Source organism: Ursus americanus, chromosome 28, assembly GCF_024610735.1.
Source record: "Ursus americanus isolate L20-20 chromosome 28, mUrsAme1.1.p, whole genome shotgun sequence".
NCBI lineage: Eukaryota > Metazoa > Chordata > Mammalia > Carnivora > Ursidae > Ursus > Ursus americanus.
Window position 1 is genome coordinate 30,114,586 of NC_142154.1, and position 25,437 is coordinate 30,140,022.

A 25,437-nucleotide genomic window follows, 5' to 3' on the forward strand; every position below is an offset into this window, starting at 1 on the left:
TGGCAAATAAAGCAAAAATGATATAACCATTGCCGCAGTTTTAAAAATCACAAGGAACACAAAGAGTACCTTGCAAGTCACTCCACATTCAAGGATAAGGCTATAATCCAAGTGGAGAGATGAGTCATCGCAATGTACAACTGTGGGATGCTGCCATCCTAATGGAATGTGTAAGGGATTCACCAAAAATTCGTATCTTTTAAATATATTTGACATATTTGTTCATGATGTTTTCCCCACCAGAATGATGACATTCCACAATGATAGGGATGTATGTCTTTGCTGTTTACTGCTATATTCCTAGCATCTGGAACAATGCCTAGCACATAATAATTGCTCAATAAACACCTGTTAAGTGAATAAATTATGCCGACACTGATATTCAGTAAATATTTGTATGAATTTATTATGTCTATATAAATATTATTCACAAGTAAATGATGTAATATTCTTCCCTTCCACTTCTTTCTTTTACAATTCTTTGACTGGAAGTTGTCTTGTTTTTTCATTTTGTTTGTAAATACCAATTCAAACCTAAACTTTCAAGCAAAATGACTGTTATTTTCTCCCTTATTTACTTCTTCATTTCAAAAATTTCGTACAATATGTGTGTGTGTATGTTCAGAATAAAGAACAAATGTACCTTTATAAAATTAGTTTTATAGAGGACTATGTAAGTTAATAATAGCATGCTTCAAGTTTTCTTCTAGCTACTTTCTCAAATCTATCCCTCTGCTTATGTTCTTTACCCTCTCTGAAAAACCCTCCACATATTTCTCTATAAATTTAGCCTGTCTCAACCCAATTTTCCCAGTTAAGAATCCTTTATAATACTGGTTAATCTCAATCCTTTGATCCACTTTGACTCCCAAAACAGAACCATAAAGCCCTTTCGGCCAGGCAATATTCAGTATATTTTTGTATTTCCCGCTGCTCCACAACATTTGATAAATGCTTAATTTGTTGAACCTGATGAATTTCTGTGACCCTAAAGAAGTTTGAGGGTACAAAAATTAACATAAAGCAACAAAGATAAAGAAATATATTTGCATATTAAACTATATGCATAAAACTTACAAGCAGCGTCTGTCCTTGGGAAATGAAGAAATGACCTGATATGACGATGGTGAGAACAAGATACCCAGATTCTTCATTGGAGTCAAAAACCTTGAAAAAGAAAAATAGGGTGAGAGAAATGTGGATAAGACAATACATTTCTGTAATACTAGGAAATGTATAATATCTTCTCACACTGATCTTCCTACTCAGAATGTTCCCTTTCCTTCCATTTAATCTATAATCATTCACTCATAGTTTCAAGTTTCTCCTCTATAGGGGCTAACAGCCAGCTTTTAAAAAATATTACTAAAACAAATATTTTGAAATGAAAAGAATACTAGTTTAAAAATAAAGAGATGTGGGCCCTGAGCTAACCACTTTTCAGTAACATTTTAATAAGTCATCAATTATCTTGGAGCCTGTTTCCTTTCTATAAAATGGGGACAATGCCTTACAGGGTTGCTGTGAGACTTCAGAGTCCTGGTTTCTTCACTCATATAAATCCATTTTTACAACATCTCAAAACCTGGTGCTTTCTTCTTTGGATGAGCTTTAATTTGTCAATGTCCCTCTTAAAATATGGTGTCCCAAACTGACCATAATGTGCTGGGTGTGGTCTATTTCCCATTACTTGCAATAACATAACCTATAATCACATTAATCTTTTGAGGGAGTAGTCCCATATGAAGAATGATCTCATATCAGTAAAACCTCCTGAAACTTCATCACTTATGTTGGTAAATCATACTTTCACATTCTTTATCTGAACCTAATTGTAAGACCTTGCATTTACTCTCATTATATTTTATCTTGTTATATTTGGCTTATAGTTTCAGTGGGGAGTTGAGGCAATGAAATCAAAATATCAAGGAGGACATGACTGATAGATTTGGAAGAGTAGGATTTGGGTCTTAAGGGACTACCCTGTATATATAGGTGGCTTTAATATACTGAAAGGTAAACATCCTTGTATAAATAACAAAATGAAATTATGGAATTCATCTCAATGCTCAAAGCTCAAAACAATGAACACACACCTAACTCAAGTATATCTTTATAAGGTTACTACATTCTTCTGAGAAATAATGTTTTCATAGTTTCATATGTGGGGTTTACAGCTTTAATGCTATATTTAAACTTAAGATTTCCTACTGAGTTTTCTCTAATTCACTTTAAATTCCAAACTTAAAAAAACCAAATGGTATTTTAAATGTCAAGGAAGGTATGCTAAACTCTGCACTTCGGTGGTTATTACTCTGCCTCTTTTCCAGTTATTAGGAACTCGGTTATTTGTATGATATTCTTCCCACCACAGTTTAAATGGATTATCATGAATACTTCATGACCACTTGAAATCACAAGGATAGCTAGGAGTCAAGCACAGCTTTCAAAACTGGAGCCTGGTTAACAAATTCTTTGGGAGGCAATATGTTAACATGACAGTTTTGGTTTTTTTTTTTTTTTAGAAATATAATATATATCCCAAAAAGATCCCAAAAAGTATCCAACACTTAAATGCACAACTCAATGAATGATGATAAAACAATCTCATGATAATCACCACCCAGGTGAAGAAACAGAAAACAGTGCCAGCCTTCCAGAAGGTACCCTAGTGCTGTCTCCCAATCACTACCTGCTCCCTCCTCCCCCTAAGGCAGTCTTATTTCTAACACCATAGTTTAGCTTTATTTGTATGAATGGAATCATACAGAAAGAGTTATTTTCTGTCTGGCTTCATCAGTGTTGTTGCACGTACCTAAGTTCATTCATTCTCAATACCATTCTATGATGACACCACAAGTTACTATTTCATTCTTTTGTTGATGAATATTGTTTTCCAGTTAAGGTTGACCACAAACAATGCTGTTATGAACATTTTTATATATGTCTTTTGTTGGCTAGAAACACTCACTATGGAGACACCAATTCTTTCCAAATTGTTTTATAATTTTTTCAGGTGGTAACTAATGACTTCCGTGAGAATCCCAGCAGACTTCCCTGCTCTCCAAACTGCTACATCTAATTGCCCACTCATGATCTCCACTTAAAGGCCCAGTAGTCATTTCAAAATTAACAGCCCCTAACTTGAAGTCCAAACCTTCCCATTCATCCATTTATTCATTCAATATTTATAAAGTCTCTAGCAAGTGAAATCTGTTGCCTATCACCAGAAGTAGAAATCCAAACATTTCTGCCCACTGCATCTTGGTACTGGAATCACTGTGGAAAACACAACACAGTCAATCACTGAATGGAACAGCACTTTACAAGATTGGCATCAGTAGTGGGGGTCAGTTGCCCCTGCACGGGAGAGAGCAGGTCCCTCTTGGCAACCACACAGAGCAGTTGGCCTGTGCTCCCCCATCTTGTGCTGCAGCAGAAGGATCCCATTCCCTCCCACAATGGACAGATACAGCGATGGGTCTGGCCAGGTGCCTTATGATACATAAGCAGAACAAAGGAGCATAGGCTGTGAGGACTCTATCTCTTGGTAAAGGAAGTGTTCTGAGCTTCAGCCCCAAGAGGGGCTGAAAGGCTGTATGCACAAGACTGCCTTTCCCAATACAAAGCACCTATCATGTGACTCCCATAGTTTCCACATCAGAAAATATGCTTCTATCCTTCTATTTCCTTAGGCCAGCTGTGGAATCATTCTTGACTCCTCTCCTTTCCTCATACCCATATCCAATCCATCAGCACATCCTTCATGTCTACCTTCAAAATACTCAGAATCTAACCATTTCTCACAGGTATGGTCTAAGTTATCATCTCTGGTTGGATTATCATGATAACCTCCTCACTGGCTTTCCCTTTGTGTTCTTGCTCCCCCTCACCATACAGTTTATTCTTAATATAGTAGCTAGAGTGATCCTTTTAAACCTAAGTTAGGTCATGTCATTTCCAGCTCAAAGCCTTGCAGCTCAAACCCAGCATCTCATTCAGAAACTCATGCCAAGTACTCCACAACCCAGCCTCCATTGCCCCTCTGCTCTCATCACCCCCTTGTATACTCTGCTCCATCTACATGGCCTCCTTATTGCTCCTTGAACCCACGAGGCAAATTCATGATGATAAACCTCAGGGCTTTTACAATCCTGTTTTATCTGAAATTCTTTTCTCTTACATTCACATGACTCAGTCCTTCATTTTCTTCAGGTCTTTGCTTAAATGTCATCTTTTCAGGTAACACCTTTCCTGGCCATCCTACTGAAACCTGTCACCAATTCCTCTCATTACCCAAACCAGCTCGCTCCTATTCCTTTTTCCAGCTTTGCTTTCCTCCATAGTTCTTTCCACTTTTGTTACTTTATATTTATTTGTTATCTGTTTAGCTATCTTCTTTAAAAGGTAATTGATAAATGGGATTATAAACAATACTCACTTAATCTGAAAGGCAAAATAAGAATAAATAGGGAACAAAGAACAGATGGGATAAATACAAAACAAATAGTAAGATTATAGACTTATGCCCAACCCTATCAATGATTGCATTAAGTGTAAATGGCTTATACCCCCAATAAAAGGCAATCTGACAACAGGACAAAAAGATAAGGTGTGACTATATGCTGTCTATAAGAAATGCATTTTAAATATAAAAATATGAACAGGTTAAAAACAAAAGAGTGGTAAGGGCGCCTGGGTGGCACAGCGGTTAAGCGTCTGCCTTTGGCTCAGGGCGTGATCCCGGCGTTGTGGGATCGAGCCCCACATCAGGCTCCTCCGCTATGAGCCTGCTTCTTCCTCTCCCACTCCCCCTGCTTGTGTTCCCTCTCTCGCTGGCTGTCTCTATCTCTATCGAATAAATAAGTAAAATCTTTAAAAAACAAAAAACAAAAAAAAAAAAACCCAAAAGAGTGGGAAAAATATATACCATGCGAATACTAGTCAAAAGAACGTTGGAGTATCTATATTAACATTAGGCAAGAGTATCAAAAGGTATGAAGAAGATCATTTCATAGTGATAAAGGGGTAGGTTAATCAAGAGACATAATGATCCTAAACATTTATGTCCCCAATGACAGAGCTTAAAAATGCATAAAGCAATAATTGATAGAACCATAGGAGGAAATAGACAAATCCACAATTATAGTCAGAGATGGCAATACCCCCTCTCAATAACTGACAGAACAAGCACATTGAAAATCAGTAAATATATAGTAGATAGTATCAACCAACATAACCTCATTGACATTTATAGAACACTTCACCCAATATCAACAAAATACACATTCTTCTCAAGTACATACAGAGCATATATTTACCAAGATAGACAAAATTCTGGGCCATAAAACAAGTCTTAGTAAATGTTTAAGTAGTTCTCTTAAAATTAAAATTAAATTAGAAATCGTAACAGACAGATTTCTGAAAAAAAAAAAAAAAACAACCCAATATTTTGAAACTAAGTAATACACTTCTAAATAACCCATGGGTAAATAAGAAATTAAAAGAAAAATTAGGAAGTATTTTGAACTGAATATAATTCACCATGTTAATAAACTAAAAAAGAAAAACCATATAATCACCTCAATAATGAGAAAATATAGAAAAAGCATTTGACAAAAACCAACATCCATTCCTGATTTAAAAACTCAGCAAACCAGTAATAGAAGGAACTTCCTCGAGCTGACGAAGGGCATCTATGAAAAACCTACAGTTGGCAGGAAAGACCGAAAGCTTTCTCTCTAAGATGAAGAACAAGACAACGACGTTAGTTATTCAACGTCATCCTGGAGATTCTAACCATTGTAATCAGGCAAGAAAAATAAATAAAAGAAAGAAAGAGGTAAAATTATCTTAATTCAGACAACATGACCATTTATGTAGAAAATCCAATTGATTTTCCCAGAGTAAATGAATTTTAGAAAGACTGCAGGATACAAAAGCAATAAATGAAAACTAAATTTGTACAAACTTGTAAAGAACAATTAGAAGTTGAAATTTTAAAAACATCAAAATTAATAACAGCATCACAAATATGAAATACTTAGGGTTAAATATGACAAAGTGAAAGATCTGCACACTGAAAATTGACGGAAATTTAAGAACACATAAATATATGGAGAGAGATATTTTGTTCATGGATAGGAATATTTAGTATTGGTAAGATACTCAGGTAAGCAGAATAATGGTCCCTCAAAGATTTCCATGTCCTAATCCCTGGAACCTGTGAATATATTTTACATGGCAAAGGGGACTTTGCAGAGGTAATTCAGGTTAAGGATCTTGAGACGGGTGAGTATCCTGGATTATACAGGTGAGCCCAATATAATCATAAGTATTCTTACAAGGGAAAGAGGGAGGCAGAAGAATCAGAGAAGGGAAAGTGACTGCTTTGAAGATGGAAGGTAGTATTAAAAGGCAAGGAATTCAGGCAGCCTCTAGAGGCCGGATGGAACAGGCAAGAAACATTCTCCCCTAGAGCCTCCGGAAGGAATGCAGCCCTGCTGACATCTTGATTTTAGCCCTGTTAGGACCTAGTTCAGACTTCTGACTGCCAGAACTATAAGCAAGTTTGAGTTGTCTTAAGCCACTAAGTTTGTGGCATTTTGTTACAGCAGCAACAATCAAAATTCTAAATTCCTTTGTAGAGATTAAAGACACCACATATCAAGCATTTCAGTCAGTTAATATTAACAAAGTACCCACTATAAAGTGATTTCTTTTATAAATACTTGGGAAAGAAAAAACATAGAAAGGAATGTCCCTGACCTTGACTTCATTCATTTATTTGTTCATTCAACAAATATTTATTGAGCACCTACTAGATGCCAAGCATTTTTTTTTTAGATGGGATACATAATTGAACAAAATATTAGCTGCCTACCTGGAGCTAATGTGGGATGGGATGCAGGGTAAGAGTACAGACTACAGTAAACAAGCATAATTAGTGGCCTTCTAAAGGTGGGATGTTGAGAGCAGTCAACCCTGGTTCAGGCAATTAGGGAATGCTTTGTCAAGAATTTTTACACAATAGTCAAACAGACTAACAAGCAATCTGATTTTTACTACCACCATGTGCCCACAATTCTAACCAATGTCACAGATAAACTACCCCTCCCTGAAAAAGTCTTTTGTTGGTCTTAGTTCTAAACAACTGCTAGTTACTGCTAAGTTTGAATAAAACATTTGTAAGCTTCAAATTGTCAGAGTTTTATTATTTATTCTTTAATAAACTTTGCTTTTTACACATTCATTTGGGAAATTCCCAATTATAACGTTGGCCCACATATATGCATACTTAACCACATATATTTTTTCAAGAATAGCTCACAAAGATTTGACATACTTCAAGTTTGCTTAGTGCAAAGTTCTTATCTCCAACCCTTTCTTAGGACGGAGTTCACTTCAATCCTGTGATACTACATTCTTCTGCATTTAAACTATATTCAAAATAAACAGTGATAGCACAGGGATTGTAAAGACAAACAGATTTGAGTTACTCCAATATTGTCATTTTATAGGACCTCTTGGTATTTATATTTGTGTTTAAATTTTTAAACAATGAAACAAGAGTGCAAGCAACAAGGTAGAACATTTTTGTTTAAGTGCAAATTTTAGTTCACACTCAACATATTTTACTAAACTTGAGCAGTACCTTTAACATTATTTTAAAATTATTAAATGTTCCAAACTAAAGAACAAAAAAGAATAAAACAGTAATTTTATCATCAGTTGCCTAAATTGTACCACTGGAGATTCAGGTTTTTTAATCACTTGTTAGTTTGTGGGTGATTAATTACATAAAATATCAGCCTCTAAGCAAAGAATCAAAGTTCAGAAGTTAACTAGATGTAAAAACAATTGGCTAAAGAGTTGTGCTTTTTTTCCTGCCTTGTACTATAGTGTGTATTTCCCTTTTCTTATTTATTTTACTGCCATGATTATAATAATGAAGCTCAATAAAAGAGTTTACAATCTACATAATAAATGAATAATTTCATTTCTGGAAATTTAATAAAAATAATGTCATCACTCAGGGGAGTTGAGTGTTAAAAATTTATCCATTCTGGGTGTCAGATGCTCTGGGCACATCATTTAACATAATAATAAGTAAATAAGTAATAAGTAAACATAATAAATAAGTAAATTATCTTGTACATAGGAAAGTACAGGAGGTAGGGAAACAATAAAGCAAGGTAAGGGGAACAGGAGTGTAAAGACAGGGCATGAAAGTTACAATACAAACAGGGTGGTCAGGGTAGGCATACTGAGAAGGTAAGGCTTGAGCAAAGACTTGAAGGCATTAGAGGGTTAACCAGATAACTGGGAATTCAATACTTACTATTTTTCAGGTATTTGTTGCAATCCTTCATCCAAAAGATTTTTATAGTATGCTCATACACTCTGAAAATGTCTAATTAGAGACTTCCAAGGAGGTTAGAAAAAACAGTCGTTTGCATCCTTGCAGTCTTCTCTTCCCAAATTCAAATCAAATACCAATGACCTCTCCTTGAGCAGTTACTAAAAATCAGCATCTAAATGGGCCAGAAGGATGGGTTGAGGTCCTAGGATCCAGATAAAAAGAGGTGGCATATTTTCTCCACCCCCAAGAGAAAGGAGGCCCTCCTCTGAGCAAAGAACCCTGGGACAAAGATAGGAATGTCCCAGTTCTTGGGAAAGAAATCTACCAGTAGAAACTGATGGAACCCCAAGGAAAAGAGCAATACCAGCCTGTGTATCTGAAATTTCTACTGGTCTCCCAGCCTCTAAGAACTCACAATGGAGCTGGACAACTTACTTAGAGGAGTCCTTCCTACTCCTTTGCGGAAGGCCCAGAAGGCTGAGACTCATATGCCTCCCAACATTTACCACTTAAGATATACATTCACTGTAGGACTTGAGCCACAAGGGTAAAAAGAAGCGTAAGTTAGACAAAGGAAAATAACAATATACCCAGTAGGCTAATGTAATGAAGAACAAACAGAAAACCCAGAATAGGTGGCTCCTAGTGGAATAAAACTGTCAAAGGAGATGCACAACAGCCTGAACAAAAAACAAAAACAAACAAAATACACACACACACACACACACACACACACACATAATTATAGTAATACATATAATTAAGAACACTTAAGCAGAGTCTTAGAGCTAAATATATGACTTATAAATATAAAAACTAAGGAAAAAACTCAGTTGCTTAATTGAAGAACAGGATGGACATTGTTGAAACCAAATTAATGGTCTGAAAAAGCAAGCAGGAGAAATATTTAGAAACACAGAGCAAAACTACAAAGAGGAAGAACTCATGTGTGTAAGATAAGATAATATGGAGCAAAGACTCAGATCCAGAACAAATGTTAATAACAGCTAAAGCCGAGAGGGAGAAAGAGACTGAGGAAAAGCAATGATTCAACAAACAGGAACTATCCCATGATTGCAGAAAGGCATGAGACAGAAAATACAAGTGGTTCAAGTCCCACGCATTGATGGTGGGGGGTGGGGAAATCAACATACTAGACACATCCTGATAAAAATTCTGAATCGAAAGGATAGAGGAAGACCTTAAAAGCTTCCAGTCTTAAAAATAAAAAAGTCACTCTCCAGCATTAGAGGATTCTAAAAAAAAAATTTTAAGTGGTAAATGATGGCAAAGAATTAAGCATTTATCCTACCTCTCCTATACAAACCAATCACCATGTAAACTTTAGTAAATATGAAGAACTTTTTCTTACTTCTATACAGAATATGAAATATTTTTATATTCCAAATAATAAATGAAGAAAAAAACCGATAAAATTAGATTATCACCTTTTGCAACTCCTAATTAACGGCTCCAGAGCTCTAGGCTCTAGCTGCAACATCACAAAGAGAAATAAACCAGGTACTATATACTTCCAACAGGAAGAAAACCAAACCCCTTTAAGTACTCTTGCCAAAAAAACAAAAACAAAAAAACCCAACCTGAACTTGATCACACTTCCAGCTTCAACTATCAATTCACAAGAAATACAGAGGCCAAAGGATCATATTAACTGCACCACGGAGATGCAGTCGGCAAAATCCACAAAAACTCTGTAGAACCTGTTTTTTTGTTTTTTTGGGTTTTTTTCCCAACAAATTGCAAGGAAGGGAGAAAGGTGGGTCAGGGAAACACATCAAAGAAAACATAGAGATTAAAAGATATACCAATCACAATGGATGGTCCTGTTGAAAGAGAATTATGACACTTAAGAGACTACTAGAAATTTGAACACTGAATATTTGATAATATCAAGGAACTTTTTAGGGCAAAAATGGTGTTTTTTTTTTAAAGTCCTTACCTTTTAGAGATAATTGAAATAATTGATAAAATGGTATGATATCTGAAATTTCCTTCATATTAACACAATGGACATGGATAGGATATAGAGGAAACCAGACTGGTCGTGAGCTGATGACTGTTGAAGCTGGTGACACATACATGTGGGTTTACTACATTATTTTCTGTATCTTTATGTTTTAATTTCTTTATAACAAAAAGTTTTACTAGAGGCTTCCATTTTCTTTGTTGACTAGGTATAAGTATGATTAAGTAAAGGTATTCAACTTACTGCTAAGGACAAGGATACTACATGCAGTGTCCTAACTCTACAAATTCCAAATATCACAATGCCTAATATAATCTAGACGTCTGAGGAAAAAAATTACTTATTTCCAGTTCTTGGGAAATACTTTTAATGAATGATGATTTAGCATTTTACTGGAATGTTCACATTAGCACAATACGGAAAGCTCAAAGAAAAATGTTATCTCTAATGACCAAGTCATCACACAAAAAGATCTTAATTTTAAGGTGTCAGAGAAAACATTTATCATATTCACATCTTCTCTTCCTTCTAGTTCCTAACCTAAATGTGGCTTAAGATTTAGGTCATAAAAAACGTATGTATGGTATTGGCATAAAAACAGGCACACAGACCAATGGAACATAATAGAGAACCCAGAAATAAACCCATGCATATACAGTCAACTAATATTTGACAAGGGAGCCAAGAATACTCAATGGAAAAAAGATAGTCTCTTCAATAAACCCAGTGCTGGGAAAACCGGATATTCACATGTAAAAAAAATGAAACTAGTCCCCCGTCTTACATCACTCACAAAAATTAACTCAAAGGGGATTGAAGACTAAAACGTAGGACCTGAAGCCATAAAACTTCTAAAAGAAAACACAGGGAAAAAGCTCTTTGACACTAGTCTAGGTAACGATTTGTTGGATATGATACCTAAAGCACAAGCAACAGAAGCAAAAACAGGCAAGTGGACTACATCAAACTAACAAGTTTCTGCGCAGCAAAAGAAATGATTAATAAAATGAAAAGACAACCATGGAATGGGAGAAAATATTTGCAAACCACATATCTAACAGGGGCTTAACATCCAAAAATACGTAAGCAACTCATGTAACTCAACAGCAAAAAAGCAAATAATCCAATTTTTTAATGGGCAAAGGACCTGAAAAGACATTTTCCCAAAGATGTTCAAAAGATACATATTCTGGTGTTCAATATCACTAATCATCAGGGACATATAAATGAAAAATCACGAGTTATCACCTCACATGTGTTAGAATGGCTATTATCAAAAAGACACAAGATAACACATGATGGCAAGGATATGGAGAAAAGGGAACACTTGTATGCTGTTGGTGAGAATCTAAATTGGTACAACCACAAAGGAAAACAATATAAAGGTTCCTCGAAAAAAAAATTTCAAAGAAATACCACATGATCCAGCAAATCCACTTCCAGGTACATACCTGAAGGCAATGAAATCACTATCTTGAAGAGATATATGCACCTCCTTGATCACTGCAGCATTGTTTGTAATAGTCAAGACTTGGACAGATGAAAGAATAAAGATAATCTGAGACATATACACATACATACAATAGAATATTACTCAGCCATAAAAAGAAGGAAACCCTGCCATTTGCGACAATATGAATGAACCTTGAAGGCATTATACTAAGTGAAATAAGCCAGACACAGAAAGATAAATACTGCTATCTTACCTACATGTGAAACCTAAATAAAACCAAACTCATAGAAGCAGAGAATGGATTGGTGGAGAATAGAGATGGGGGGTGGACAAAATACCTGAACGTGATCAAAAGGTACAAGCTTCCACGTATAAGTTCTGGGGATGTTAATATACAATATGATGACTATAGCTAACAATATTGTATTGTATATTTGAAACTTGCTGGGGATAGATCTTTAAAGTTCTCATCACTAGGGCACCTGGGTGGTTCTGTCCACTCAAGTCATGATCTCAGGGTCCTGGGATCCAACCTCTCCCCGCCCCTCCATTAAGCCCTGTGAAGAGCTCCACTTTGAGAGGGGAGTCCGCTTGTCCCTTTCCCTCTGCCCCTCCCCCTGCTCATGCTCTATCTCTCCATCAAATAAATAAAGAAAATCTTTAAAAAAAAAAGTTCTCATCACAAGGAAAAACATTTGTGACTATGTAAGGTTATGGATATTAACTAAACTTATTGTGGTAATCATTTCACAATATATACATATTTGAAATCATTATGTTATACACCTAAAACTCATTAAAATGGGGTGAAGAAGATTTACATCAACTTGACCTCTGTATATTGTGGTATTTCAACATCAATATGGTAAGACACACTCAAATATATAACTTGCCTGTATTACAAGTTGGCTTTTCAGGCACAGCTTACACACTGGTTAAATCAGAGTCTTCTAATATTTTATATGCATGTATTTGGGCAAGACTGTACTATGACACTAATCTAAAGTTAAAAAGAAAGAAAGAAAAGGGGGTGTCTAGATGGCTCAGTCAGTTAAGTGACTGACTTTTGATTTCAGCTCAGGTTATGATCTCATGGGTTGCTGTACAGAGCCCCGTATTGGGTTCTGTGCTGCGTGTGGAGACTGCTTAAGGTTCTCTCTCTCCCTCTTGCCCTCTGTCCCACCCTCCCATCTCCCTCTCTAAAAAAATTTTTTTAAATAAATAAATAAACAGAAAAAAGTTAAAAGAAATACATGAAAATACAGAAAAGTATTTCAAATGTACTTATCTTAGATGAAAGGTTAAAAGAGTGTTACTCTTCAGATGTGACAACTTATGTACTCAATTAAGGGGTTTTTTTTCCTGCTTTTAAGACCCCTCAGAAAGTGTCACAGCTCTATATATTAGGGCTATATATATATATATATATAGCCCCCTTAGGGCTATATATATATATATATATATATAGCCCTAAGGGATTTATGCATTACAAAATATGAAAAACATGCAAGATTGCTAAGTAGGCTGTCAGCTGCTTCCCTCTTGGTAACTAAAGTGACTCACAAATTATTTCAACAAACTAATAGAATATATATGCTAATGAAAGTGATTCTGCTACATAACCATTACCAAACTGTAAAATTCAGTATTTTGTTTCTGCTTTTTCATAGAAATGCTAAGTGTTAATAGTAATAATAATAATAAACACAATTACAAGAGCATAACACACAGACCAAAAAAAAAAAAAAGCCACAAGTAAGGTATATGTCTATGGCCATATTGTAATTACTCACTAAATAACAGGGCATTTTGGTTATTGCTATTGTTATTAGAAAATGCCCTTGAGGGGTGTTTGGGTGGCTCAGTTGGCTAAGTATCTGCTTTCAGCTCAGGTCATGATCCCACGGCCCTGGGACTGAGCCTTGCATCAGGCTCCCTGCTTGGCAGGGAGTTTGCTTCTCCCTCTCCCTCTCCTTCTGCCACTCCCCCTGCTTGTGTTCTCTCTCTCTTTCTCTCTCTCAAATAAATACATAAAATCTAAAAAAGAAAGAAAGAAAAAAAGCAAGCAAGCAAGCAAGCAAATGCCCTTGAATTCCAGCCAGGGACCCTAGGAATAAGCCTTCATTTCTTACAAGTCTCCAGATTCAGAAGAGGAAAGTGTGTGGCACATTTCTAGCTGTTCTTCAATACCTATTTTCCCTTCTATATGGTAATAGAACCCCTGGGTTTTAGCTGGACACATGATCTTGTGGAATACAGACTACATATGCCAGCTGTCCATGTAGTTAGGATTGCCACAGCTCTAAGTTCTGGCCACTGTGCTGTAGGAGGTAGTATCATGTGGCAGCTTATGGGAAATCTTCCTTAAGAGACAGCAAGTATATATCCTTTTGTTACTTCTTTTTTTTTTTTTTTTTAGATTTTTTAAAATTTATTTATTTGACAGAGAGACAGCCAGCGAGAGAGGGAACACAAGCAGGGGGAGTGGGAGAGGAAGAAGCAGGCTCCCAGCGGAGGAGCCTGATGTGGGGCTCGATCCCAGAACGCCGGGATCACGCCCTGAGCCAAAGGCAGAGGCTTAACAACTGAGCCACCCAGGCGCCCCCCTTTTGTTACTTCTTGATCCCTTCCTCCACCAAGCTGTCTAAATATCACTTCTATCTTGGACTATTAGACCATGGCCACGCCTGGCAGAGGAACAAAACAGAAAGCTCCTTAGTTCCTGATATTGTGGAATGTCATACCAGCCCTGCACTTTCATGTGGAGAATAATAAATAATACCACTGTAGAAAGTGGGTGGGGTACAGCACAATAAGGACTGGCTTGAGGAAGACCTGAGTTTTAGAATGAGTTCTACTTCCTATGTAAATCTTTGACGAGCCATTTAACCTAGGCAGGCCTCAGCTTCTTCTATAAAATGGTAGTAAGATAGATCTAAAGAGTGGTGAGAATTAAATTGGAAGAGGCTGACAAAAATACAAATTGTAAAGAGCCATACAGTATCAGTATTACTTTGTCAATTATTCCTTCATCCCCAACTTTCTTCAGAATTGGGGCATGAGGATGGACTGCAGTATGTAAACATAACTAGAGCGTCACCCCCAGAGATTTTGATTCATTAGGTCTAGCACAGGAATCACGAAACTGCATTTTCAACAAGCACCCCAAGAGACTGTTGAAAGCAGTCAGCCCATTACACCTTGACAAACACTGCTCTATGATCAGGCCCTACCCATTCTTATAAACCTGTGCTTGAGTGCTCCGATATTTTAAGATGGTGATGAAACACAAGGACAGTTCCATAGCCTCTCCAGTGCCTAACTAAATGCTAAGCAGCCAGTAGACAATTTAATATTATTTTGTCAGACTGATGAACTGAAGTGGAAAATGACCAAGTAGAACTGAATCAAATGACCCACTATGGACTTCCATTTCTGGCCAACAAGGTAACAGAGACCAAACTTACCCTCCTGCCTCAAACAACTAAAAAAACCAAACAAATTAGAGGAAACAACAGTTTTCAAGACACTGGATGTCAGGTAATAAAAACCATGACTCCTGAGATAATAATGGAAAACAAAGGAGGTGAGCCTTACAACTGCCCTAGATTACTTCTTAGACAAAGTTTCCAGGCCAAAGTACCAAGAGAAGGAGCCCAGGCAGAACAGGATGAGGTTTCCCTGAGTTGAGGGCACAGAGCTGTGAGTCCAGGGAGGACAGTGTGGCTACAGTTCACAGGACAGAATACCAGAAAGAAAACTCCTGACACCTGCAGAGATTCCTCAACTCGTCGATATATATACACATATGTGAGGCTGGGCAAAGAACCACTTGAAAAGATTTAAGGGAACAATCCCAAGACCTCACATAGGGCAGGGAATAGTGCCCGTTGTCATCAGCTAGGGTGGAAACCCTCATGATTTACAGGGCACTGGGTGGAATACCCTGAAGAGTTTTGCCTCAGGAGTGAGAAAAAAATTAGCCTTAGGTCAAATGCTGCTCTGGTCCCACCTGACACAGCTTAAAAGCAAGACTTGAAAGGATCAAACTGTTTCCAGATAACTTATCCCAGAAAATTCAAGAATATATATAGGGACACAAAAATATCCTGCATCCAACAGGGCAAAATTCACAACATCAGGCATCCAATCAAAACTTACCACACATGTAAAGAAGAACTACAATTTTACTATTTTAAAAATCATTTTCTTTGGGTTTTACTGAATCTTACATTTTTCCTTAAAAAAAACTATCATTTTTATCATTTGCGTTCTTGTGTGAATCTCAAAATCCTTCATCTACGTAATTGAAGTGCTATTCCCTATATAAAATATTAACACTTTGAAGACAAACAGCATAGTGGTTAAAAGCACAATCTTTAGAGGCAGGAAAACCAGGCTCTGAATAAATTCCTTATTCTTAACTTATCCCTGTGTTCCTGGGCAAGCCACTGAACCTCTTTGAGTTTTAGTTTACCTATCTATAAAACGGTATGACAATATTTGCTTCATAGGACTTCTGTAAGAAATAAACCAAAGTATATACCTAATAAATAGTAACTATCATGCCATAATTATCACAGTATCGTAAGGAAAGTTTGGAAACGTTAGTACACACTCAAACATTCACTGAGCAACAAGCAACCACATGCGAGTTAATATGCAGGCACTAGGAATACAATGAAAAAAGGACACTGTTGAGAGTATATCTTATGTTGAATCTGCATTTAGAAGTTCATCTCAAGTACAAACTTCATATTCTATTTCTTAATTTCTAAGTAGGGCAATTATTTTAAGTTCCTCCTATAAAAATTAAAGGTTGATTTTTTTTCCCTTTGAAAGGAAAAAATAAATTGTCAGGTTCAACCAATTAGGGCATGGCTAAGAAATCCTGGAATCTGAAAAACATGATAAAACTTTAATTTAAAAGCAAACTACAATTTAACATCACCTTTCAAAATTATTCTCAAATTAGTAGGCTAAATTATATTCAGATATAAAATACACAAAATGGACCAATCTGTTATTATGATAATCTTTTCAGAAAGGCTTGGGCTAACAGATGTAAGGAATTAAAACCAAGTTCAAGTTTGTATTTCATTTGCTCATTCCACTTAAATGACAGATGGCTTAAATATTAACCCTATTAACAAGACATTTGCATATTCATTATGAATCTGACTGCCTTACTTCATAACTCCATGAATTCATTTTATTAATTTTACTGTATGGCTGCCCATTTCATGCAAGTTCTTCTAAACCCTTGCCTCTCTAAGTATGGTTCTAGAACCAGCAGCATCAGCATCACCTGGAAACTTGCTAGAACAACAGAATTTTGTTCCGCATACCAGACCTACTGAGTCGGAATTTGCATTAAAAAAGAATCCCCTTGTGATTTCTATGCACAATGAAGTCTGAGTAGCATAGTTCTAAACCCTTGATTTTTTTCACACTTTTTTTTTTACAGTATTATAAAAAGCTTATTTGCTTCCAAACTGTTGGTTAATTTATCTCCAGATAGTTACTTTTCATAAGAATAATTCAATTCAGACAAATGAATCAAATAGATAAACATATATAAGATGTTCTAAATATAATATTTACGTCTCAGACTTGACCTCCCCTCTCAACCAGGATTTCAAGCCTTAGGAGACTTGTTGTACTATCCATATTTTCTCTTGAGTCAACATTTTTGTGGCAACTAGCATGCGGCCATCATGACAAAATTTCTGTAATTAAAAACTATATAGAACAATACCAGATCAGTTCTTCCTATAATTTCTAGAAAAAAAATGAAAAAACTCAAAGTACTTTAAACCAAGGTTCAGCTTGAACGTTCCCTAGGGAAAAAATGACCAGAATGACTCTATCCTTCACAATAATATATTTTTATGCTTTACCTAACACATATTTTTTACTGCAGGTATCACATATTTTTAAAATAAGAAATTCACATGGGACTTAGTACAGTTCTTTAGATGGCTCATCTTTTATTATTACTATTGCACAATAGTCACAATGCACATAAAATAGAACAAATCTTGTTTTCTCTTTCGTTTTTCCAAAAAGAAAAATGACAGACCTAGGCTGAAACTGATCACAGCAGGTAGGATGCTTCAGCACAGATTCAAAGGAAGGTACAAATGTTCAGTTTTCAAAAGCACTGCAAAAGCCAACTTCATCTCTTGTCACTGTAGCTGTGGCTTTATGCCAAACATTTGAAAACTGTTGAAAAGTGCCATTCCTCATAAGCAATTATGAAGAGCTTTGCAAAAAGAAGGGAAAAATAACTGTAATAACAATGAACTCCTTACAATAGCCAAATGTCCATGGTCTCTGGTTGCAGGATAAGAATCTGAGAGTTACCCATATGCATCTGAGCCAATGCACCCAATGCAGATGCCTTAGGAGAAAGGGTTTGAAGGGGTGTTGAGAGAAGGTATGAAGGAACGTGTTGGGCAGTCTCAGAAATTAAATATTCCTCAAAACACAATTATAGATCAGTCGTCCTTCAATGTAACTTTATTCATCCTTTTCTGTGTTTGCAGCCTATATAATTTCTCAGGATATAGCATTCTGCAAGAGTACAACTAGGCACTAAATGCCTTTTTTATGGTTCTAGATATATTGATATCAAACTTTAAGTAGTTCCCTAGCTCTAATATTCGAGAATTTGGTAAACAATTTATTATGCCCCATCTTCACTCTCATCCACAGCCAAGCCTCTCAGAATTGTCTAGGTATGGTGGCTCCACTCCCTCACCTACCAGTCACCCTTCAGCCTACCTTATCTGGCTTCCACCACTTCACTTCACTGAAACTTCTCTTGGTAAGACCATGAGGACCTTCACGTTGCTAAATTCAATGGACATCCCTTAGTCACCATTTTTCTCCACTTTGCAGCATCATTCAACAAAGTTCACTGTTCTCTCCCTCTTAAAATAACTTTCTGCAGCTTTGATGGACCTGCTTTCTCCTGGGTGCCTCTCCAACTTGCTGTCCCCTGTCAATCTTCTTTAGTGACTCTGTCCCCTCTAACTAACCTACAAATGTTGGGCCACCTTGGGACTTGGTCCTGGAATCTCCTGGAATCTCACAACTATAAATTTCACCTTCATGCTGATGACACATTCATCTCCAGCCCACATCTTTCTTCTACACCAGTATACCCAACTACTTATTCAACAGCTCCACTTGAATGCTTCACAAACACATTTTAACTCAATACATCCAAAACTGAAGCCTTGGATCTTTCTCTCCTGTTCCTCCTCCAATGCTTTCCATTCCCCAACCTTCTACCCAGTTGCTCCTGCTAGAAGCCCAGAAATCCTTTACTCCTACCACCCATATCCAATCAACCTCCGAGTCCTATCATTTTGGCCTCCAAAATGTAATTTTAATATGTCCAATTTCCCTATCCCTACTGCCATCCTCTCCAAACCACCCCCACTCTGGTTGGAAGTCATTATCATCACTTGTCTGCAACAACAGGTCTTCCTCAATCTACTCATATTCCCTTCAACTCTGTCTTCAGGCTTCAGCCAGAGTGATCTTTCAAATATGAAAATTCTCCTACTTAAAACCTTCAGTGGCTTCCAACTGGCTTTAGGACAGTGTTCACAAGGCACCTGTCTACCTCTCCAGATAAGCTCACCTTATGCTATCACTCCCTTTGTTCTCTAAGTACCAGCCTTATTCTTTTTCTCTGTACATTATACGTGCTGAGGTTTTCCAGGTGTAGGGCTTTGCACATGCTGCAAACGCTACCTGAAATATTTGTTCTTTTACTCTTCTACCCTCTGCTGCCCAAACCACACTAACATACACAATCACGGACATAATCCAAAACTTCACTGTCCACATCCAACAGTCAAACCAGACCAAAAGGAACTGAATGACTAGCAACTCTTGGCATTAAAATATACCACAACCGCAACAATAAAAAAATAGTAACAGCAAACCCTTATATAATTTTACCAGGACTGTTTGAAGTAATTTATATATATTAACTTACTCACTGCTCAGAACAATCCTATGAAGTGGATACTATTAATTATCTCTATTTTAAGGTAACTTAAATAAGGTACAGAGAGGGTCAATAACTCAACCAAGGTCTGAGAAATTCGGTGGCAAAGCAAGGATTCAAGTATAGTCCTTCTTCTGTGTGAGTGCTTGACTGCCCCTAGCATGACAACTTGGTCATGGACTATTCAACCCTTCCTTCCACATTGGGTATGGAACTGGTTTAAATTATTATAAAGTTATTTGGATCAATACTCTGTCCTCCACTAGGATGAAAACATAAATGAGGGCAGGGACCACTTCTATCTTGTTCACTGACATATCCCCAGCACCCTGAATATATTCTAACACATAACTGTTGCTCAATAAATAATCTGTTGAACATAGGATTACTGCTTTGCGTAATTATTTTGAGAATGTACTGGGTCCAATTATGAGATTATATATATATATATTTCCTGTTAGTTGTCGGCTAGCCAGTCCTGCCAGTGCCGCGGCGTCCCCTCCTCCCGCCTGGGTGGCATTCGGGGGACCAGGCCGTGTGCCTGCTAGCCTCGGGCCTTCCCACCACCCGCCCTCGGGGTTGAGCGCCTCGCGGCCTTTCCTGCCCTCAGGCCTCACCTTCCATGTGGGGGAAGAGGCTGCCCCAGCGTCCTGACCAGGCCCGGGCGGCTCTCCGGTGCCCGAGGGCATGAAGCGGCCATACCGCTGCAGAGGCCACTGAGCCGCCCCTCCTCCCGGCAGCGCGAGGCCTGCCTGCTCTTTTCCCGCCTCAGCCATGTCCGGCCTCTGGAAGTGCACGGCAGGCGGGGCCCTGCCAATCCGCGCAGCCAACCAATCAGGAAGCGAGATGGCCCAAGGCCCACCTTCCCCGCAAGTGGAAGCCAATGGGCGGACCCCGAAGACTCCTGCGGGGGGCTGCTGGGGTTGCGGGCGGCACTCCGGACCCCGTGCGCCTTCTCCTGTTGGCGGGCAAAGTGGAGATAGGAACTTCCAGCTGGAAGTGGGGCTGTGACGCTTGTAGATGATGGTAGCTGGCCTCTACTCTGCAGCATTGGAGCCCTCGCCTTCCCTCAGGCTGCCCAAGTCACGGGCCGGCAGCTCTGAATGGGACGTTTCCGAAAACTGGCTGACTCCCTGTAACTTCTACGCGCTGGGACTAGGCCGGCTCTCCGACGCTGCGTGGACAAGTGTATTTCCCTTACAGCAGCCTTTCAGATGGTAAGGTCCCTGCCCACCCCAAACCCATCACAACAAAGCATCAATTCCACCCGCCGTTCAGCAAGTAAGGCTCTTTACTCCTCATCCTAGGACCCTCTGGACGTACTCCAGACGGTCAAGTTCTTGCCAAAAGAGAGCACCTATAGGGTGGGATGCCGCCGGCCATAAAAGGTGTGCCTTAGTCAAGCAGCAGGTGCAATTAAATGACAGGTCTGGGTGATTTATAGTCGACAAAGTACTTCTACATTTGTTATTTCATTTGTCCTCCCAACAACCTTGTGAATTTAAGAAGCAAAACAGAGATTACTGCCCCCATTGAATAGATGGGAGGCAAAATAAGGTCCTGAGGGTAAAAGCGATTTGTCCAGGGTTACACATCCAGGGCGAAACTGTGGTCTCCACAATCTCTCCCAAGTGTCTGCCCCACTCGCGAAGAATTTAGGTATTCATTGAGTCTGTGTCAAACCAGAAGCAGAGTATACAGAGGATGGAGACTATGTTAACCAAACACATACAATAGAGTTATAATGCAAATAATTTCTAAAACTAAATGCCAAAGGGTAGTAAATGCTTGGACAATGTTTAGAGAGGTGGTAGTTTATTCACTTTACAAAGCACTAATGAAATATCCACAGTGTGTAACTATAGTGGTCACTATAGGGGTTACAGAAATGGGTAAGTCATGTATCTAGCCTTCTAGGATCTTACAAGGAAGACAATGAGAGGTACCCGTGATACTCGATAGCTACTGCCGCATAAAAGGTACAAACCATGTGCTCTAAGGATTCGGATGAAGAGTGGCATTTCAGTGTGAACTTGAAGGGTGAGAAAAAGTTCCCCAAAGAAATATAGAGGACAGGTTGAGGAGCAAAGTTTCAGAGATGAAGATAGTGATAGTGACATAACCAGCCAGAGTGGAAGGTGTTTCAAGGAAGATGAGGCCACAAAATTGAGTTGGTCAAAAAGAGCACTCAACAGCAGCTAAGGAGAGTGAATTTTACTTGGTAGGTGATAAGGAGCATGGAAAATGTGTGTAGGAAGGGTGACACTGTTACAATGGTGGTCTAGGCAGGCTAATCTTTCAGAGGCATACAGAATAAATCTCAGTCAAGGCAGAGGATATATGTTACTTATCTTTCCATTTCAGGTTTCAGAAACTGCTTCTGAAGGTCCTTAAATGACACAGCACTACTGCACTTAATATAGTAGTAAATAGTTAGAAACTTGGTGTGTGTCCCAGTTCCGCCACTTGCCAGCCGTGTGACCTTGGGGAAGTCACTTAACCTCTCTGTAAAATAGGGTTAGCACATACCCTTCTTACAGGACCAGAGGAAGGATAAAATAAGATCATATGAGGGAAGATACTTGGTAAATTACAAAGCAGTACACATGTTGGTGCTTTCTATTCACAGGGTTAAAGTGACTTTCTATGGGCTCCCTGTAGGCAGGAGGATGGGAATGGGAGCCTGACATTCGGTCTCAGAGGCACTCACCTTCCAGGTCCAGGGCTGTGGATGCTGTCAGACACCCTTCACAGGAGCAGATGGTGCTCACAGTTGGGACCCTGTCAGTGCCCAAGGACACCCAGGGCCCTGCTGGCTTCCCACCTGCAAGCTCCCTTCCTAGACAATGCACCTGTGCTTGAGCTTCTGGGGCCACCAGCGTCTGCCAAGAACAGATCATGTCTGCAAAGGGAGATACAAGAAAGCCACAGCACAATGCACAGAGGCTCTTAAAAACTTATGATATTAACAAATGTGACTTGGGCTTTCAGAAGGTCCCAGATGCTGTACTTGGTGCTGGGGATACAGTAGAGAACAAACCAGGTACAGCTTCTACCCTCCTGAAGCTTATAGTCTAGCAGGAGGATGGAGAGAGTGGGGGAGAGGGGGCAGAACACTGAGCAAATTACTCCATATTTTTAACGGTCATTGTAATTTCTTTTTTAAAGATATACATATATATATATATATAATATGTATCAATACATATTTTATACAATAAAATACATATCAATACAATTTTATACAATAAAAGCACAGATATTACAAGCAAGTTTTGACATCTCTATACACTCATATAATCACCATCCAAAACAAAATATAAAACATTTCCAAAAGCCCCAAGTTCTCTTAGGAGTGCCTTGTCCCTGTCAATCTCCAACTCCCAAGGGCAAGCTTTGGTCTGATTTTTATCACTACAGATTGGCTTTTCCTGTTCCTGGACTTAATATATATGAAACCATACTGAATGTGCCCTTTTATATGTGCTTCCTTCAGTCAGTATAATTTTGTCTTTTATCTTCATCCCATGTTGTGATGTGTTCAGTAGTTCATCCCTTTTTAGTGCTGAATAGCATTCTGTTGTATGATTGTATTGTAATTTGTTCTTCACCTGTCGATGGTCATTTGGGTTGTTTTCGGTGTTTTGTTAAAAGCTGTTATGAACATTTTCGTACCAGTCTTTTTTGTTGATATGTGCTGTCATTTATCGTCAATCTATACCTAGGAGTGAAATTGTTGTATTCTAGAGAGACATACGCTTTACAGTACAAAAAACTGCAAAGGAGTGTGTGGCAGTAATGCTTGTACTATTTTGCAGTCCTACCAGCAAAATCTGAGAGGTCCAGTTGTCCTTGCTGACATTTGCTTTGTCAAGTCCTTTTAGTTTAGCAATTGTAGTGGATTTACAGTGATGTCTCATTGTGGTTTTATTTGCATTTCTCTGATGATGAATAATATTGAGCCCCATTTCCAATGGCTTACTGGCCATTTGTATATCTTATTTTATGAAGTGTCTGTTCAAATCTTTTGCCATTATTCATTTGTAAGAGTTCTTTACATATTCTGGATATAAGTATTTTGTCAGATATGTGCATTAAAAACATTCTGTGACTTGCTTTTCATTTTCTTAATAATGTTTTGCAAAGAGCAGAATTATTTAATTCTGAATGGAGTCCAATTTATTAATCTTTCAGACGATTTTTTTTTTTTTAGTGCTTTTGTATCCTAAGAAATCTTGGCCTACGCTAAGGTTGTACACATATTTTCCTATGTTTTCTTCTAGAAATGTTATGATTCCAATTTTTACATCTGGGCACATGACCCTTCTTTCATTAAATTGTTTACAGGAAATGAAGTAGGACTTAAGGTTCATTTTTCCCCCATACAATTAATGTTACATAGGAACATTCCTCTACGAAGGACTGCTGAAAATTGGCATATAAATACCCCAATTTCCTCAGCCCTCAGGTGGGATAACTCCAAGATTTGTGTAATACTCTATTTCCCGGAGTTCACCCATGGGATTAAGCTCCAGTTACCCATGATATAACTTGCTTCGTAATGCTTCTGTTTTTGGCTAACTTCGCTTCTCTGTCTACCTCCCCAACCGCTGTTTCCTGGAATCACCTCTCAGATAAATTGCTTTCACGAATCTTTGTCCCAGGGTCTGCTTCTGAGGGAAAGAACCCACACTAAGACAGTGACAAACAAGGCAGACAGTTCCCCTGCCTTCTTGTATTTGGCTATGATCTAGTTGCATACAAAAAGATAGTAAACAGGCACCTGGGTGGCGCAGTCGTTAAGGGTCTGCTTTCGGCTCAGGGCGTGATCCCGGCGTTCTGGGATCGAGTCCCACATCAGACTCCTCCGCTAGGAGCCTGCTTCTTCCTCTCCCACTCCCCCTGCTTGTGTCCCCTCTCTCGCTGGCTGTCTCTCTCTGTCAGATTAATAAATAAAATCTTTAAAAAAAAAAAAAAAGATAGTAAAAAAGGCAGTACAACGAGGGAGAAGTCACTCTCACATCCGAAGCAGGCCCTCCGATGCCATGCTGATCAGCAGGAGCAGAACACTAGCATTTGTGATCGGGATTAATGAATGACAGGTGACTATGAGCCAGCACACCTCCCTCCCTCTTTGGAGGCTATTACTTGTTTTATACAAAAAAGCAAAAACAAAACCAAAACAAAACAAAAAAAAAACAGCAACAACAATAACAACAACAAAAACCTAGCCCCTGAAGTGAAAGAAGTTTATTTCATTGAACATTTTTTATCCCAAATTCTTTTATTGTGCAACTCTAGTTTGGAGGTGGCACGAATGACAGAGAGATATTGGCTGCTTGAGTAGTCAGCATCATTGTTGGAGGCAGGCTGCAGGGCTGGCTTTGAAATCCTAGCACATCCCTTTCAAAGCAAACCAGGGACCCCATACATTCCGTCAGCAGAGGAAATGGTGCCTTCAGTGTCCTCGGGTCTGTCTCCTAGACGACAGAGAATTATGCACCTTTACTCTGCCTGCCATGGCCCTCAGCAACAGATCTGGGAACTACACAGAGTGACTGGGAACTGCAGGGCACTGTGGACGGCTATGGGGTTTCCCAGAAAAGCCG

The 25,437-nt window shown here is 38.4% G+C and overlaps 1 protein-coding gene across 2 annotated transcripts in view; it reads right to left on the bottom strand.

Annotated features, from left to right (window-relative positions):
* Positions 1 to 20,604, bottom strand: part of REC114 (REC114 meiotic recombination protein) — a 98,459-nt gene extending 77,855 nt beyond the window's left edge. For both annotated transcript variants that reach the window (XM_045795251.2, XM_045795250.2), the window contains exons 1-2: positions 20,446 to 20,604; positions 1,078 to 1,167 (exon numbers count right to left, since the gene is read on the bottom strand). In XM_045795251.2, coding sequence (XP_045651207.1) covers positions 1,078 to 1,167; positions 20,446 to 20,604 — 249 coding nt within the window. The remainder of the gene's footprint in view (positions 1 to 1,077; positions 1,168 to 20,445) is intronic.
* Between the last annotated feature and the right edge of the window lie 4,833 nt (positions 20,605 to 25,437).